The 19,351-nt window shown below is 41.9% G+C and overlaps 2 protein-coding genes across 3 annotated transcripts in view; one reads left to right on the top strand and one right to left on the bottom strand.

Annotated features, from left to right (window-relative positions):
- Positions 1-1,189, bottom strand: part of PIGB (phosphatidylinositol glycan anchor biosynthesis class B) — a 29,035-nt gene extending 27,846 nt beyond the window's left edge. The window contains exon 1 of one of the 2 annotated variants that reach the window (XM_063449071.1): positions 1,015-1,189. In XM_063449071.1, coding sequence (XP_063305141.1) covers positions 1,015-1,150 — 136 coding nt within the window. In that variant the 5' untranslated portion in view covers positions 1,151-1,189. The remainder of the gene's footprint in view (positions 1-1,014) is intronic. The other variant, XM_063449072.1, reaches the window with a different exon arrangement.
- A 185-nt stretch (positions 1,190-1,374) lies between these two features.
- Positions 1,375-9,385, top strand: PIGBOS1 (PIGB opposite strand 1). The gene is made up of 2 exons (XM_063445700.1): positions 1,375-1,442; positions 8,903-9,385. The coding sequence occupies exon 2, from the start codon at positions 8,931-8,933 to the stop codon at positions 9,090-9,092; it is 162 nt and encodes a 53-aa protein (XP_063301770.1). The 5' UTR covers positions 1,375-1,442; positions 8,903-8,930; the 3' UTR covers positions 9,093-9,385.
- Positions 9,386-19,351: the final 9,966 nt, after the last annotated feature.

Raw genomic sequence — 19,351 nt, 5'->3', positions numbered from 1 at the left:
AGTGGTGGAACCATTACTTTACATTTCAAATCTAAGTACTAAGTCTAAGATTAAATGCTTTGTTTGCATCTCGTTGATACTTAAATTGGTTATGAAGACTATTTACCCCCTTTAGAGTTTGCTTAATAAATACGGTCAATTATTTAGTTTCAGTTTAACATGTGCTGTGCATAGTGCTGCTTACAGTTTTTAGAGCCTGTGTCATATTTTAATTGGCAAAATGTTTAATAGTATATGTTGTGCTGTCAGACACTATTGTGATGTTGCACCTAGAAAAATTATAAACAATCTCTTAAAACCAGTACACACGTTGTCCTACACAGCTTTATGGGATTTTTATATCAGGATAGTGACTGCAAAAACCAGAATTATTATGTTGGAACTACCGGTAAATTGTTCCCTAACCCAACCAAATGCGATTAAAGTGTTTACTGAAGGTGTAAAGGGCAGTGAAAACAGAAATAACTCTACAGAACTAGTTTTCAGACTGATGTCACTGCCCCGTAATGCCACAAGCAAGCCATTACAAGCTTGGGCATTCCTTCCATAACGCTCTATGTGCGCTCTTGCAATCCTTTCATTGCGCCATACATTGTGCATGAATACTGTACTAGATTGCAGTACTAACTGTACCAAAAATTGCTGCAGCACTTTTTGTACCCCAACATTATGGTTGACATAAAGGGGGTTCTACAATTCTGAATGCCAAATCCTGCTAGGGCCCAGCACAGACATCAAATAATCACAGTGTGTGGGCCGGCCATGGGTGTCACACCATCCAAATATTGTTACAGGTAATGAAGAAATGTCACTTCTCCTTATAGTGGATAAGGCAATGAGTACCAGGGAGCCATCCAACTCTCTTAAATCACTTGAATAGTTTGTCAAAAAACAGAGTGGCACCACCCATCCCCATACCCCCCTAGCACCATAACCACTTTACTAACCAATGCTGATTGTATTGCCCCTTTAAGAGATAGCTATCCCCTATATTACCCTGTGCCCTACCCTTACCCCATGCAGTACCTGCTCTATACCCTGCACTACCCCCCTCCTTGCTGTACAGTTTGGATTTCCGCCTCCTCAGCTGCACAGCTCCCTGTTTGCCAGACCCCCGATAGGCCATGATCCTATTCCTTATCGCCTCCATGCTGAGCAGACCCCCCCACTGTTGTCATAGGATACCCAGCCCACTGCTTAGCCAGCATGCAGCACTTCCGCATATGACGTAGCCACGCACGCCGTTCTGTCGCTACGCCAGCTGCTGGCTGCCCACTTTGACTCTTAATAGTCTGGAAGGAACTTTGAACGCGAGGCCAGGAACGTCATCTGGTAGAATGCTGCGCGTGTAGGAATTTGAGCCAGCGCGCTTCCCGTAGAAGCAGCAAAAAAGGTGCATGTGTTAAAGCAGCTGGGGGCATTCTGATGGTGCAGCAGCTCTGGTGAGTCCTGGGTGACCTTACTGAATAAGCAAAGAACTGAGCATTGCAAGTGCTCCTACCTCCCAGTTATACTCCCCACCAGACACACTTTATTAATACATCAAGATAAAGCTAAGGAAGTGATATTTATCAAATTACTCTTTATAAGTAGGCCCATCAGTTATTTACTAAAGTGGGAATTGTTAAGAATTCGAAGTGAATTTAAGTATTGGGTCAAAATAGCAAAAGGTCTCAGTAGAAAATGATCTAAGACTGGATAGTTAAGATGGTGCCTGGGGACTTCAGATACCATAGCTACTTCATTAAGAGGTAATGGTTATGGTACCAGGAATGCCTGCCGTCAAATCTGCGACAATCAGAAATTTACTCTGAATTCCCAATAGGTCACACTTCAGTGACAAACACTGCTAATGTGTGAGAATTTACAGATTAATTTGTAAAGTTAGAGAAGTGAAAATTGCAGATGAAGTAGCTATACGCCAGAATGTGTATTGACGGGTATTGAGAGTGAATATCCAACAATGCGCACTTCAGCTAATAACCCAGTACAGTAGAATGTTACTGGGTTCAGAGACTTAACGGGACCTAACATTTCAAGCGCTGTTTTAGTATCTCAGTGTATCTTAGTGATTTGAAGTGGTAATGGTTCCTGGTGTCTGTTTTCCTTTAAAACCCTGCACACACCCTGCCAGAGGTGTAACTCCACCTCCAGCAGCGTTACTAGGACATCATTTAACACTACAGAACAAGACTTCATTAGCTGGCTAATGTCAGTTTTTTGCACTTTGGACGCCTGTCACCAGAACGTATAACAGGCGTCCAATGGGCATGAGCTACCTCTCCCTACCACCAAGTCCTCCTTATGATTTAGGACGGTTAAAGGGACACTATAGTCACCAGAACAACTACAGCTTATTGTATTTGTTCTGGTGAGTAGAATCATTCCCTTCAAGCTTTTTGCAGTAATCTCTGTCTTTTCAGAGTAATGTGTTGACATTACAGCCTAGGGATAACTCCACTGGCCACTCCTCTGATGACTACTAGAGGTGCTTCCTGGGTGTGCAGCTCTACCATTCAGTGACTCCACCCTCTGCATGGAGACCCTGAACTTTCCTAATAGAGGGTCCTGCTGGCTCCCTGGAAGTCCGTGCCAGCCAATATGAGAAGGGCTACCATTCAAACTGGTTTTGTGCCCTTTTTCCCAATTGGCAAAGGAAAATATTTTAAATGTCACTCTTGGAAACCTTTTTTATAATTTCCCTGAGCGCCAATTGGTACAAATTGGTTTGCGCCCTTACTGTGTATCTTGCCTTCAATAAACAGTCCTCAAGAGGGTACACCCCCACAGTCAGGCATACTTGTGTTCCTGACCCTATAGTGTTCATTTAAAGGATCACTATATGGTCAGAAACACAAACATGTATTCCTGACCCTATAATGTTAAAACCACCCCTCATGCCTCCATAAATATAGCAATATCTTACTGTATTCAAGCCAGAAGCTGTAACTCTGTGTGGCGAAACCGACCTCGCCACGTGTCCTTGGAGGGGGCTGATTGCCCGCCTCTTGCCTTTGGACTATGGACCAGACTTTATGGGAATGTGATACCCCAGATAGCCATACCATGGAGCCTATTCATATAATGAAAGACTATGGGAAATACTTTAGCTCCATGGCAATTGTACTGTGTGAGTAGGATCTGCGCGCTATTCGGTAGTTTTGTGCGCGCAGATCCCAGCTATCTGGGGATAGGTGAAATGTCTGTGTGTTATGTATAAATGTGACTTTATGTATTTTAAAGTGTTTTATGTCGTTTTGCAACCATGTGGTTAATGGAGTCTGCCTCTAGTCCTGGATAATTGGATTACTTCTCCAATTAACTCCAGGGCAGAAGGGAGGAAACCAGGGTGCATTGTGGGGATGTTTTTCTGCCAGACAGGAGGGACAAAAGATACTTTTAGTAACTTTTGAACCCCTGGTCGGATTCATGCCATTTTTTAATATGTTGTTCCCCTGAATGGATTGATTGTGGATATGTATTTTTATGTGAATGTGATGTATGGTTTTAAAGTTATGAAAGTTGTGTAAAAGTATATTTTACACTGTATGCATAATGGGATTATGTGTCACACTAAGGGGAGGGGATGTGTGGGAGGTAACATCTATGTCATTGGTTCTTTTATGCCTCCCCCTGGGTGTGGCCTGTATGTGTGAGTTGGAAATAAAAGCCAGGCTGGATGAGCCAGTCCAGAGTTCCTGTTTTACCCTCAAAGTGATGTGTCGTCTCATTATTGGGGGGAAGGATTTATTGCATGCTGTTCCAGTTGACTGCTAGGAGTACAAGCCTATTCGTATGGTTCCTATTCAATGGTCTACAGCAGTGGTAGTCAACCTTTTTCTACCTACCGCCCACTAATGCATCTTTTTGGTTGAAAAAATTTCCTTACCGCCCACCAGTTTTCGCGCAAATGTGGAATATTTTTAAGAAAGGAGGGTGTTTTTTAAAAAAAATAAATGTACGTACATTTATCTTTTTATTTCTACTTAATGCAGGTTTATAAGGTTTTTAACTTTATAACGTTTAATGAGAAAACAATAAAGTAAATTGAAATTACCTTTACTAGTGATTAATGAGATCCTTGAGGTTGATGCTGCGACACTAAATATTTGATATCTGGTTCGATTTTCGTAAGGAACAAACGAAGGTCTCTTTCAGTGATATTCAGACGACTTCTCTGTTTGCGCATAATATGATTTCTCATTTGTGCGTCAGCTCATCTCCTCTCCCTCCTCAATTCCCCTCCCCACCTTTTTTTCCCCTTTTTTCTATTTTTTAACCGTCCTTATAGCAATGCCCAGTAGGAAGGCTGAGCTAGGTAGCCCACTTACTATAGTCCACTATAACAGACAGGCACACATACACACAGACATGCACACACACATGCAGACACACACATAAGACATACATAGACACACAGACATGCAGACACACATACAATGACACATACATACAAAGACAAGACATACATACATACAGACACACACACACACACACACACACACACACACACACATATATATATACATACATACACACACACACACAAGACACACATACGACACACACACAGACATACAAGACACACACAAGACATACATACAGACACAGACAGGCACACATACATACACACACACACAAAGACACAGACAGGCACACATACACACAAGACACATACATACAAACAGACAGGCACACATACAAACAGACACACACAGACATGCACACACACATGCAGACATACATAGACACACCCGATGGACACTTTGGAAGGCGGCCCCGGCGGTTTACCGGGCAGGCCGGAGCCGCAAATGGTCACAGCGGTACCCAGTCGCACGGGTACCGCCGGCTCGCACCCGCCCGCCCGATCAACCTGGAAATCCCTACCGCCCACCTGGAATCCTGAAACGCCCACTAGTGGGCGGTAGGGACCAGGTTGACGAACCATGGTCTACAGCATCCATATGCTTGGGAGAATTTAAAAGGTTTCTCGGATCCAGTGTTCGTGTGTCTCCAGTCGGGAGAATGGTGTTTGCAGTAGCTGCCTGTGCATCTGGAAAGGGGATTATCGCCTAAACTGGGTTTTATCCTCTTGTAAGTGAAACGGTCCGTTACACTCTGCATGGTGTTTGACTAAAAAAAAAACCCAAAACAAGCTGTCTGCTGAAATCATTTAGAAGTGGTGGCCTGATCCAATCACAATGCTTCCCCATACGATTGGCTGAGACTGACAAGGAGGCAGATCAGGAGCAGAGCCAGCATAATTCAAACACAGTCCTGGCCAATCAGCATCTCCTCATAGAGATGAATTGAATCAGTGAATCTCTATGAGGAAAGTTCAGTGTCTGCATGCAATGGGAGGAGATACTGAATGTTTGGATGCATTTTAGGCAGCCATGGCCCAGGAAGGATCTCTAACAGCTATCTGAGGAGTGGCCCATGGAGTTTTCACTAGGCTGTAATGTAAACACTGCATTTTCTCTGAAAAGACAGTGTTTACAGCAAAAAACCTGAAGGTAATGATTCTACTCACCAGAACAAATTCAATAAGCAGTAGTTGTTCTGGTGACTATAGTGTCCCTTTAAGCTACCAATGAGATTACACCTTAGCCATAATATGTATCACATTCTTGCAAAAGTGGTTAAAGGAGCTCTCTAATGTTAGAAATATATGTTTGTATTTTTACCTTTAGAGTATTCTTCTGCCTTTTTAGTTATAGCCCCCCTGGAAAAGTTAAAGTAAAGAAGATTTACTCACCTTCTATCACACACAGTGATAATCTCAGTGTGGCCTCTGCTCTTCCCCTGGCGAAGAGCATCGTTGATTTATAAACACAGCCAAACCAATGCTTCTTCATAGGGAAGCAATGGGGGACAACTCTAATACATCTATATAAGGAGTGTTCAGCCGCCGAGCGTCGTACCTGCAAAGATTGCAAGACTACAATAGGAAGTGCCTCTAGTGGCTGCCTGTGTAACAACTACTACATGAGTCTGTACAGCTCAATGTAAATACTGTTTTTTTGCAGTGTTTACAATTAAGAGACTACAGCAAGCATGTCAAACTCAAAGGCTAGCACGAGCCACATAAACAAGGTTTAAGTTTATGTGGGCTGCAAAAAAAACCCCAAAACTTTAAATTTTCATAGAAACGTAGGTTTGTTTTAAAATGTACAGTATAAAAAAAACAGCATCCCCCTCTACTAAACCCCAGTCCCCCCTCTGTACTTATTCACAGCCCTCCCTCTGTACTAATTCAAAGTCCCCCCCTCTATACTAAATCCCAGCACCCCCTCTAGTAAACCCCAGCCCTTGTTTTAAAAAAAAAAGGCTCCACTCATATTGCCGCTGACAGTATGCGACTCCGGAATCCAGCCCCCGGTATACCCCCAATGGCGCCGTCCGCATCCTGTGCCAAACGGATCCTCCTGCTACTCCTTGAAAACCTGTAAAGGTGGAGCACGTTAAGGTCACGTCAGAATGTGGCGTTGCGTGCTCCGCCAGGTTCTCCACTGTCCAACCGCCATCGCAACACTGACCAACACACACTCTCTGACACACACACTCTCTGACACACACACTCTCTGACACACACACTCTCTGACACACACACACAGTGACTGACACACACACAGTGACTGACACACACACTCACACAGTGACAGTCACACACACACATATCATTTGTATTCATTACTCCCTACCTTTGGGAGCTGGTGTGGGACCTCTCCCTGATCTTCTGTTGGGAGCTCAGTCTTCTTGCTCCTCACTGCTCCCGTGCGCGCAGTTTAGTGATGCCAGAATATGACGTCATATTCTGGCGCCCAGCTTCACATCAGACGGCGTCACATCAGACGGCGCGCGTGAGGGTGCAGCCAGAGACCTCTCCCCCGCCCGGGTAAATGAGCAGAGTAGGCACCTGCAATGTGGGGAGAGCAGGTGCCTACTCTGCTTTAGGAAGCATTTCAAGCTCGTGGGCCGCAAAAAAAAAATCATTGTGGGACGCATGCGGCCTGTGTGCCGCAAGTTTGACATGCTTGGACTACAGGGACTGTCTCTTTGTACCAGAATCACTAAATTAAGCTGCTGGAATTTGGTGTTAAGGGTGTCCCTTTAACATGATCCCTGTTTAGTATAATATAATAATACTTTCAAGTTTCGAAAGGAAACAGATTAGAAAATTTTAAAAAATCAAGTATATGTTAAAAAATTTGAAAACGTTTCCCCTAACTTTAATATGTGACAGGATCTTTCAGCTATATACATGCACCTTGGGTCAGACATTGTTTGAAAACCGACAGTCTGTTTGATCATATCACTACACTGTGCAAGGAATGAAGCAGGAAGACCTATACTTTATTTAAAAACAGAATATATTTTTGTTTCAAAACTTGGTGAAAGTATCATTATTTTTAATAATATTGTTGAGGTGACAGTTGTCCTTTAAGGAGCTATCAAGAATAAACATAACATGATGTCTGTTAGCTAAAAAGAGGATCTGTTATACTGTAATTTCCTTTTAGATGTTGAGTAAAATTTGAAAAAAACAAACAAAAAGAAAACCGTACATTTGATGAAATTATTGAACACTGGAGCATTTTCTGGGGTAAGTTATCAGTGGAACTAAAACTCTTTTTAGTGCATATCCTGGCTTTAAAGAAAAGTGTTGGCACCATAACTACATCATCTCATTGATAATATTTTAGTTTTGGAGCGCTCCGATAGTCTAAATTTAATGCAACTTAGAGTTGGTATGAATTGTTTATAACACTGCTAACACACTCAATGTGTTGTACCCCCAACACACAACAAAACAAAATCAAAAGAAAAAATATATATAAATAAGAGTGGAGCAGTATAGTAAAATTAATGTTTAGGTGATAAACCCAAACCTAGTCTAAATTGTGAAAAATCTAGAAATGCTGTAATAATACTCAATGGTCAGTAGATTGCCCCAAGTCGACACAATTCAAAGCACATATGGAGAAAATACATAAATACACATATTTTAAAGATGTATTGTTATATATGTGTGTGTGTGTGTGTGTGTGTGTGTGTGTGTGTATATATATATATATATATATATATATATATATATATTTTCTTTTTCTTTCTTCCTATTAAATGTTATAATTTATGTATATGTTTTTTTTATTACTAATTTTGAAGTACTTGGCATATTTTTTGTTTTTATTAGGGGTGCATAACTTGCAATGATGTCTATTTTAAATGTCAATTTGCTATGAAAAATACTATTGCTGCAAAATACATACTTTTTTTGAAATTAGGACTTTTTCTTGCCGCCCAAGATCAATTACGAGCGCATGAGAGTATGTAAATAAGATCTAATTAATGTACCTATCCGGAATAAGGACTACCTCCCTTTAGACCTTTTATATACCCTGTTTGAAGATGGCGGCGACAGCATCACGTCCTTAGGAAGTCGGGCAGACCAGAGAAACGCGTTGATGTCATTGAGGAGGTGGAAACTACAGGAGCTCAGAAAGAATCACACTCATATTGTTCGTGCTGCACTGAAGCCAGATCACTGCATTACGGATGTTACAGCTATCTAGAGCCAGCGCCTCCATCATCAGATATATTCAGACAAAGCTTGGCAGTGAGTAACGGCGTATGCTAAGCCTACTCACCACGTTCTCTTGTAAGCGACAGTCTGTTTACCGTTCACCATCAGACCTTTTAAATCTATTTGCACTTTGTTAATATAACTGAGCGTTTTCATTATATGATTGAAACGTGAACATTTTTTTTTTTTTTGTTACTCTGAACCTTTACGATAAGACCACGATCTGGCTGTCAAAGCTCAGAAATATTACTTGCTGTAAGAATAATAATGTATTAAATATATACTCTTATTGCCTGTTTTTGTTTTGTTTTTTAGATATCTGCAAAGTAGAACTAATTTGAAGATGTTCAGGGGACTTTCTTTTCCTCAGTTATTTCTTGCAACGTTTCTGGGAGTTGGTGCAGGTGTCTATATATACAAGCCAATCTATGAACAATACTACTGGGAACAGAAAAGGCTAAAGGCAGATGTAAACACTGTTGACACTGTTGAAAAAAAAGAATGAACAGAATAAATCTGGATTTTTATTTTTTACTACGTTCTACACCACAATAAAAATCATCTTTTATTATACGTTGCAGCATTGTGAGAGTGAAATAATATTGATCGCAGTTAACTCAGCCCAATCATGGAGTTTGAATACTTTGAAAACAATCAGGCTGGATTTGGGCAATCCCTGACAATCTACATGCAACAAGTGCTCAAAGACTTACTGTTACATCAACAATATCAGATGTTTTTGTTTGCTTTATAATCTTACAGATTTAGAATTGTAAATTAAAGATTTTACTGATTTCATTCTGTGACAAATTTTAAACTTGGGAGACGCTTACGTGTTTTAATCTCCAAACATTTCCAGTTTAACAAAGATGTACATCTTTATTAAACAGAAAAACAAGACCCCCTGTCTTGTATAACCTGAGAATACTTTTGTATGTATCTTTCAATTGCATTTTAGCCAGTGGGAGGGCCCAATTAGCCAATTTGGGCCCAGAGGCATAAAGACCAGAAATATGGGTTTTGTCAAGATGACTAAGGGGTTAAACTGTTCATTAATCTTTCAACTTCTTAAGGTAAGATGATGCTGAGTTCCTCGAGGCACCATAATCACATTGAGATGAAATGGTTATGGTGCCCAGAGTGTCCCTTTAAGTATTCTAATAATTAGGGCTGGCTAAAAATCAAGGGAAACCTGGTTAGGGATATCTTTGCTGCCAGCATGAGCCACTACTGATTAGTAATGTCTTAAACAAATATTAACTCCTTGAAGGCCAAATATTAAATTTTGACAACATTAGCATATTGTCCCCAAATACATACCCGAATGAATTGCCCTAGTAATTGAACATTGACTATTATATGCAGTCGTTAAATGAGTGAGCCTTTCCATTTTGGAGCAAAATCTAAAACCGATTATGACACAGTAGAGCACCAATCGTCCTTATAGGGTGCATAGATGTGTAGACCGGTCTGATTTTATTCTGAAACCAATTGGAAAATAAAATCACTTGACAACTTTCAATATGACGTGATGAATGAAACATTTTATTGAGTGCAAGGATGGGGTCTTACCGAGTGGGATGTGAATGTATCGATTGCAGGGGTTTTGCCACGATTACGGCAAGAGGTTTCAGTGAGTAATAACTACACTTTGCAAAATGACTCTATGTTCTTTACAAATACTGATAAATCTAACTTTTGTTATGGAGTATGTTGTTTCTTTTTAGATAAGTGTGTGTTGAGAGGTTGAACATCAAAATAGAATAGTTTATTGAAGCAGTAATCGACAGCACAACTTAAGCTGGATAGTATTACTTTCATATTTGTCTTTGTTCTGAGAAGGCTGCTGTGCTACACTTAAACTTTTATTTTTCAAAAAATAGATTTTTATTGTAGCGGAAGCTGTAGCTTTTAAAAGAATGAGTTACTACAAGCTGGCTTCATTTTATTTCTCGTAAGCTCAGGGCAGCTTAGAAACATGAGTGGTTAAGTCACTTTCTGGTCTGTGCGAAGCTCACCGGGGAACCGGCAAAGCTTTAATATTTCCATCAATTACACAGAATAGAAATGTATTATATTGTTTATTTTTTTTGTAAATCTTTCTTTTATTATGGCATATACGTCATGGGGTACAGAAGAGAAAGAGGAGGCATTGAGGGGTAACATGAGATATAAAGATGGTGTGCAATGCACCTCAAAGAAAGATTGCCATGGGTTTTTTTTTTTGTGTGAAACATTCAAGTAAACAGAGTGATACAAGCTTGGATAAGAAACAAAAGTGATCAAAATAGCGTAGACAGGCTTCATATACAAGTTGGTGTTCATAGCTAAACAGGAATATAGAAAAAATAATGCACATTTTTATAATATAGCATGAGGCATACGCGTGAATGTGAGAACAGTGCTAGTGTTTGATTGTCTTTCATGACTTAAGCTTGTGGACTGTAGCACTGTGGTAGATGAGTATATTTCCCTGGAGGCCTCCAAGGTAAATCAGGCTTTGAGTCTCGTTATGGCAATTTGAGGGTAAGAGCATGGTAGCGCATTGGGTTAAACTGGGGTGGGTCTGGGCTCAGGGTGTGGGCACTGGGGGTGTATTGCTGGGGTACCCTGGTACCTATACTCAGCCTCGAGGTCATCCAATGCCATGTGGGGGCTCTGCACTTCCCAGCCCTGAGAGTCTCATGGTGGAGCCTTGCTGCTTTCCCAAGTGCCGGTCTGCATTCAGGGGTCGCTGTGGAAGCCCGGCTATGGAGGGGCGGCAGCTTCTTCTGCGTGGCTTCAGAGGCCGGCTTGCCTTGTGAGGCAGGCACCGTGCTGCAGCCCTGTCGGTTTGTGGCAGGCTGGTTGTGGCTGTATGTGCTGTCTTTCGCATGCTGGGAAGCTTGGTTGTTTTCCGGTGCGTGGCCCGTGTGTGCTGGGAGCCCGGTTTTGTGGTCCTCCATTTTCTGTCCCTCTGTATCTTGGATACTGTGGGTTTGTCACTGGAGCGGTGAGGCAGTGTATGAGGCGATTGATTTGGCTTGGTAGGTAGTGGTGCTTGTTGCTGCCTTCTCTCCAGCTTCTTCCAGAAAGCTGTGAATAGGTTGTCTAGTCTGGCTTCGAGGTCCCAGTGTGGGTGAGAGCACGTGGCGTCCGCCATGTTTTGATTCTCCGTTGCTGGGTAGTGCTCGTACAGTACCTGCTCATTTGTCCCATGCAGCAGGGTTGCCTCCCTGGAGTGGACCGGGATCACCCCCGCCGGTCCCTGGGGGGGGGGGGGGGGGAGAGTGGTAGTATGTCGCTGTGTCCGCATCGCCTGTGTCAGGACGAGGAGAGCGGCCGTCTCCCCCCATCTCCGCCATCTGCAGGCCGCGGCCAGCTATCTCAGGCTCCCGGTGCTGGAATCGCTTAAGTCTGCTATCGGAGGGTACACCAGCTCTCCCCTATCTCGGGTAGAGCAGTGTGGTGCTTGGGAAGTCGTGTGATAGCGATTTGCGGTAGGGAAAAAGCTGAGAACAGCGGGAGCTCTGCGAACATGCGGCTGTTCAGTTAGCAGGTCAGGCTCCGCCCCTCGTATTATATTGTTTAGCATACAATATATAACATATATTTGCAAAGAACTTCGTATATTAAAAAGTATGGATTAACCCCTGCTTGGCGCATTGCTGTATAAAAGTATGGCGAAGTATTTTCTGTATCTTGATACATTTGTGTACTGGCCTGCAGATGGCAGCAAAAGTCCTTTTCTAGGGTCTAATTCTGATGCAGCGTTTAGTTGCTTCCCCCAGATGTATACAGGAGAAATAAACTTGCCAAGATTATATCCAGGAGGAGTTTGCAACTGTTTTCTCATGTACTTTAACTAGGTAGCTGAAGAGCTTTCTAACATGCAACCAATGCACAGCCTTCAAGAATAGGCCTAGACTTAAATTTATGAAGGAGTCGCATTGGGGCTTTAAATCTGTGTCACTGCTACAAGATAATGCGATTGTCTGGGACATTCCAGCTAATAATGTTCCACACTCCTGCCTCAGTGAGTTATGTCAAAATCACAATATTGGTATCTAAATCCCCAGCAGTAAAGCAGTAATATAATATTTCATACAGGTAATCTGGCAGCAAACTTTAAGTCTTTAGTTTGTACAGTTTTCTTTTTTACCCCAGCTATACAACTTTAAAAAAAATAATAATAATTTCATTGGCTGAATATAAAGATTCAAAAGCATTGTTTTGATACCCTGCAGTGGGTAATTATATTTTCTAGACTTTAATTTGATGAGTAAGATACACTATTTTTATTTTTTTTATTTTTAATGGGGTATGGAATGATCTGATTGCATGGATACTCCAGACATTAGAGCCTCTGCACCAGAAAGTAAGTATATGGTGTTGTGGTGCTTGGAACTGTCCTTTAATAGCAGTATTTAAAATTAAAGGATTACTATAGTGTCAGGAAAACAAAGCGGTTTCCCTGACACTATAGTGCCCCCACCCTCAGGGTCCCCCTTCAGCAGCTTTCCTTCATCCAGCGCCGGACTCCCTTGGCGCTGGTGACCTCTCCTCCACTGCCGACGTCAGCTCCCCCGTCCGACGTCAGCGGAGCCGCATGCGCATTCAAAGCGTTCATAGGAAAGCATTTCTCAATGCTTTCCTATGGACGCTCTGCGTGATGGAGGCGAAATGTGCCTCCAGCGTCGCAGATGCACCTCTAGTGGCTGTCCGGAAGACCGCCACTAGAGGCTGGATTAACCCCAAATGTAAACATAGCTGTTTCTCTGAAACTGTTTGCATCTCAAGGGTTAAAACCGGAGGAACCTGGCACCCAGACCACTTAATTGAGATGAAGTGGTCTGAGTGACTATAGTGTCCCTTTAAATATATAGCATTTCCATTTTGATCAATAATTGTTATACTTGAAGTAAAACTGAATTTTCAGATTGTTGAAATTTCATTTAAATTGAGACCTTTATTAAAAAATAATCTTGGCTGGAGAAGTAGTATACAGGACAACTTTTATTTTTTTGCTCAATATGTCAAGGCGTCTGATTTTTCTTCCTTATGCATGATCATCACAGAACATTGATGATTAATGGAACCCTATACACCGTAGCCAATTCAGCTTGGTGTAGTAGTTATGCTGCCAAGTGTATCTTTAGTGCTGTTGTTTGGTTTTTGTCAGACTGCTTCTTTATGGTTTAACATAAAATAATTAAATGGCACCCAGAGAGTCTTGGCAACATAACCACTACACAGAACTTTAAAGGTTCATTTGCTTTCAGTGTCCCTTTAAGGCAATCTTTACACTCTCATGGCTCACAAGCACTCATTTGTCATTGCCTGCAAAGGGTCTGAAATGTTAGTATAAAAGCAAAAACGCAATTTTTAAATAAATAAAAATGGTCAAATACCTTGCTTATAAGTATATTCCATGCAAGGAGTGGATGTAAATGCAAGGATTTGATACTCTGTATGTAGAGAAAGAGAGACTGATAGCTAAACATACAGATGGACAGAGGGTAAGGTATAGGGATTCAGAAATTGGAAAGACAAAATAGACCATAGATTTCATAACTTCAAAAGGTATATTTGACCTATGCCTTTGTGGTGTGAATCCAGACATTACGTGAAGAACAAAATAAAGTCAGACAAAGAATTATAGAAATGGAATAAGGTGCAGTTTCTCATATATAATTAAATGCACCTAGTAATGAGCAGTATAATTGCAATATTACACCAACTACTCAGTAATATGCAATATAGTTGCAAGAAGTCACTCAGCAGTATGATTGCCAAATAACTTGTACCACCAATATGTTCAAAATAGGTTGACCTCGAAAATCACTGAAGTGAAATGAGACAAATTGACAATAGCACAGTATGCCTGGTGATTATTGCCCTCACCGGTTCTTGGGACAATCACTCTTGTCCCAAGGTATACCGTAATTTCTCAAACAGTACATCTCTTCTCTTGTTCCTCTGATGTAACCTGTAATTACAGCTTGCAATAGTGTAATATAGTAACAGGGGCAACCAGCTGCACCACCAGTCTAGACATTCTCACCTTTTGTGTGGACATGCACTCTGCCCCATAGAATAGCACAGGATGAAATCCAGTATATACAATCAACTTATTTATTCAATTCACAAAATATGTATAAAAACCCAGAATTCGCAATCCTTGGATTGCGTCATTCCCTCATTTGCCACTCCTTGGTATTCCAAGAGAATGTGCACATATACGTTTCTATATTCAGACCATTCGGAATCAGCAATTCCATCCTAACTATCCATTCCATCTCCAAGCTTGCTTATAATTTACTCATATCACCCTTCTCTCGTCTTTCCTTAATCTGATCATACCACTGAATGTTAATCTGCTAGGGTATTTATTATGAAATTGTGCAAAATAGGCTGGTACACTATGTCCTAAATATCCTTTCCTAATATGTATACCTTATATACTCGAGTATAAGTCGAGTTTTTCAGCACATTTTTTGTGCTGAAAAACCCCAACTCGACTTATACTCGAGTCAATGTCTGTATTATGGCAATTTACATTGCCATAATACAGACAGGGGGCTGGCAGGAAGCACTTACCTCTCCTGCAGCTCCTGTCAGCTCCCTTCTCCTCCGCGCCGGTCCGGTCAGCACCTCTGTCAGCTCCCAGTGTAAGTCTCGCGAGAGCCGCGGGGTCATAGTGCGGCTCTCACGAGACTTACACTGGGACTTGCAGAGGGAGCTGACCGGACCGGCGCGGAGGAGAAGGGAGCTGACAGGAGCTGCAGGAAAGGTAAGTGCTTCCTGCCAGCCCCCTACACTGAACTGCCAATGCCACTGGACCACCAGGGAGTGAGAGCCCCCCTCCCTGCCATGTATCAAGCAGGGGGGGGGGGGGGGAATAATAATAAAATAAAATAATAAATAATAAAAATGCCCACCAAGGCTCTGCAACACACACACACACACACACTGCATTCATACACACACACTGCACTCATATACACACACTGCATTCATTATATACACACACTGTAAATAAATATTCAATTAATATAATTTTTTTAGGATCTAATTTTATTTAGAAATTTACCAGTAGCTGCTGCATTTCCCACCCTAGTCTTAATAGGTTTTCCCATTTTTTGGGGGTAAAATTAGGGGCCTCGGCTTATATTTGGGTCGGCTTATACTCGAGTATATACGGTATGTTAGATGTAATCTAATTTTCTTTGTGGTCTGGGTCTGCTAGTCCTTCCCACATACTGTAGTGCACGTGGGCACTTTAAGAGATAGATCTATGGTCTTATATTCCTCTCCGGTGTTATTGGACCTATAAGTGAATACCCTTGATGTGGATTAATTTAGAAATAAACAAATATGTTTAAATGTCTATCTGTTCCTGTCCAAATCTGAGATGATTAAATTGCGTATACGCAGAAGTAAGCTCACACTGACACATGGAGTTCAGGTTAAAAGCACTTCAGAAAATTTAATACAATCTGGTTGGAAAACAGTTGTGCAGATCTTTTTAAAAGCAAAATGACATCATCATTGGTTATCAGATAATAACAAATAAACATCATTAATTGGATTAAACATTATGTGACTAACTTCGTGTCCACCCACCAAGAGGTGGTATTATTTTGGACACGGGTGGGGACAAGGGGGTCTTGAGCGTCATTTTACACAGTCAGTGATGTCAGATCTCGTGGTCAGGTGCAAGGTCTCTTATGAATAGAACATTTCATTACTACAGTGTTCTCATGGCCTTCAATTTATACTATGTTGCGAGTTAGGGGAAATTCAGCAGTTCCTGGGTTAGTCATATCTTTATGGAAAAATACAGTCTTTGTCTATTGTGTTAGATGTGCTGAGCAATTCTGTCATGTAATGTAGTTTTCATATGGAGAAGTCAGGTTATGAGGACAAAATGGAGGATTTGTCACAGCATCAGGTTAAAATGGAGTTAGTGCAATAATTCAATACAAGTACAATAAAGATTTTTTAATAATTCTACATCAGTCCCCCCTATGAAATGTAAATATTCTAAGAGATAAACTTTATTAGTTAGTTTCAGAAGACAGGTTAGCCCAAAGGCACAAAACCCTATGAAGTAACGGTTCTTAAAGTCTTCTTAGTTCTTCAGAGGGACATCATAAATAGACGAGCTTACATTACCGTATGGACCTGTGTTATCTGGAATATAGGCACAACAAGTCATGGTGACAGGTAAACGTTGTTGGTTGCAATAGATATAATAAATGCAAATCAAAATATTATTATAATTATTAGCAGTGACGATTGGGAAAATGGACTCAAGCTTTCCTTTTACTGCAAAATCATCTGGTACCCCCCCTTGGCACACCTATGGCATCCATATATATATATATATATGTGTGTCAAACTTTCCCTTTAGAGGGGTGCTCCTCTTTATGTTCTGAAGCATGAATGTGGTGTGTCAAGAGTACCTTGTCATGTATTATGTGTATGGACATAATAACCGTGGCTAGGGCGCATTTGCTTATGCATTGTAGTATTAAACCTGTCCCACGCTACATCAGCGTAGGTGGACTCGGATCATTTAGTCAATATTAATATCACCACAAACTCAGGATGGGCAAATAATCCTGAGGGAGCTTGGCGTTTGGATCTTTTTAGCTTCACGAGGTCTCCTTTTGGGGTCCTCGGCTTTCCATCGATGGCAGGTGGTCAGGCATTATTATGGCCATCAAACACCTACTTGCTGGTATCTTTTTATTTAACAAGTCATTTTTTCTTTAGAGTCAAAAGTGTGTCAAAATCAACAAATGTCACTTCTCATGTTGCAGAGAGAGTCTTGAATCTGGAACAATGAATCCACTGAGTGATCTCTGCAACTTTCACAATGCACTACTGGGTATATGGTCTTGGATGTCACATTGATGACCGGCTAGACTTCTGGCCATCCTGACAAAATGTCTATGATAACTAGTGCATATTTGACCCAGTAGCTCTTTGTCATCTGGATTCTTGAAAGGGATATTAAGAGTTAGCTAGGTGCTTAGGAGTATTTTAGAGATCAAAGAGTTCATGAGGGTCTTGGATAGGTATAAAGTTCCATGGGCTCACTGCCCAGTACATGTTTTTGGGTAAACAGAGCTTAAGAGCGTTGGAGTACAGCCCGTCTTCAAGGGTTGCCCCTTTCTGTTTTTCCAGCTTTGTATTTCTTCAGGGTCAGTAGCTGCTTGTCATTCTTTCAGAAGCTTGAGATCTGTAGGTAGGATCTACATGGTGAGTATAGAAGTTTCTTTAGCGGACACCATTCTGTCCACTTCCCTTGGTGCACTTGTGGCTTGGTTGGCAGCTTTTAGTCAGCTGAGTGGTGCTTCTTATCTTCCAGATTGATCCAAAATAATGTGCTGCACCCAGGGCATGTCTTGAGTCAGTGTAGATATTGGCATGTCTTCCTTCAGGCATTTTGTATGCCACTGAGAAGGCTGTCAATTCAGCGTCTTGAGCAGATGTGAGTGAGGAAAGTGAAGGTGCTTGATGTACCTGATCTTCTGTAGCAACAGCAAATCCAGTATGGTACCTTTCCTCTTTATCCGCAAACAGAGTGGAGTCAGGATCTGGTAAAGCTACTGCATGCTCTGTTGAAAGGTGTCTTGTTTCTTCTTTCATCTGTTCAAAGCAACCATGAGGAGCAGTAGAAGAGGTTTCCTCACCTATTTCTGTGTGAGATTGGGGGGTATTTGTCTTTCTATTCACAGTTCTCTTGCTGACCCCCCTCTGTAGAGATCTGTAAATTGAATGTTCATGTTTTGTTCTAATGAGTCAGGTTCCTTTCATGAGATTTCTGGGGACTTAGTGTAGAAAAAACATGAGGGACAGCCACCTCCCTTACAGGTGTCTTACTTCCATGGGAATCTGGGTCAGGACCGCACTATTTCTTTGAGAGTGCCCAAAACAGTTCTTTCATGTCTGAATAATTTGAATTTTTCGTTAGTGTGGTATTCCCCCCTGGGAAGTGGCGGAAGAGTGGCCAGAGCAACTTTTCTTCAAAATATAATGTTGTCAGGTAGAGGCAGAGTCGTCTATGAGTGGAGGAAATTGGTAAGGAATAAGAAGGGAGGAAGCATATAAAGGATACAGATATGGTGGTGGGGAGATGGAAGAATGAGTAGCGGATAGAGTGAGAGGGAAGAAGGTGGAGTAGGAGGAGGAGAAGGAGCAGTAGAGGAGAAGTAGGAGGAGAGAGGAGAAGGTGGAGTGGAAGGAGAAAGTGGAGTAGAGGGAGGAGTAGGAGGAGGAGTAGAGGGGAAGTAGGAGGAGAGAGGAGAAGGTGGAGTAGAGGGAGGAGTAGGAGGAGAAAGTGGAGTAGAGGGAGGAGTAGGAAGAAGGAGGAGTAGAGGGGAAGTAGGAGGAGAGAGGAGAAGGTGGAGTAGAGGGAGGAGTAGGAGGAGGAGAAGAGGAGAAGTAGGAGGAGAGAGGAGAAGGTGGAGTAGAGGAAGGGGTAGGAGGAGAAAGTGGAGTAGAGGGAGGAGTAGGAAGAGGGGGAGGAGTAAGAGCAGGAAGGAGGAGTAGGAGGAGGAGAAGGTGGAGTAGAGGGAGGAGTAGGAGGAGGAGTAGAGGGGAAGTAGGAGGAGAGAGGAGAAGGTGGAGTAGAGGGAGGAGTAGGAGGAGAAAGTGGAGTAGAGGGAGGAGTAGGAAGAAGAAGGAGGAGTAGAGGGGAAGTAGGAGGAGAGAGGAGAAGGTGGAGTAGAGGGAGGAGTAGGAGGAGGAGAAGAGGAGAAGTAGGAGGAGAGA

This window comes from Pelobates fuscus, chromosome 3 (assembly GCF_036172605.1).
Source record: "Pelobates fuscus isolate aPelFus1 chromosome 3, aPelFus1.pri, whole genome shotgun sequence".
NCBI lineage: Eukaryota > Metazoa > Chordata > Amphibia > Anura > Pelobatidae > Pelobates > Pelobates fuscus.
The sequence above is the reverse complement of the archived record's forward strand: the minus strand, read 5'-3'. Positions and strand labels throughout refer to the sequence as shown.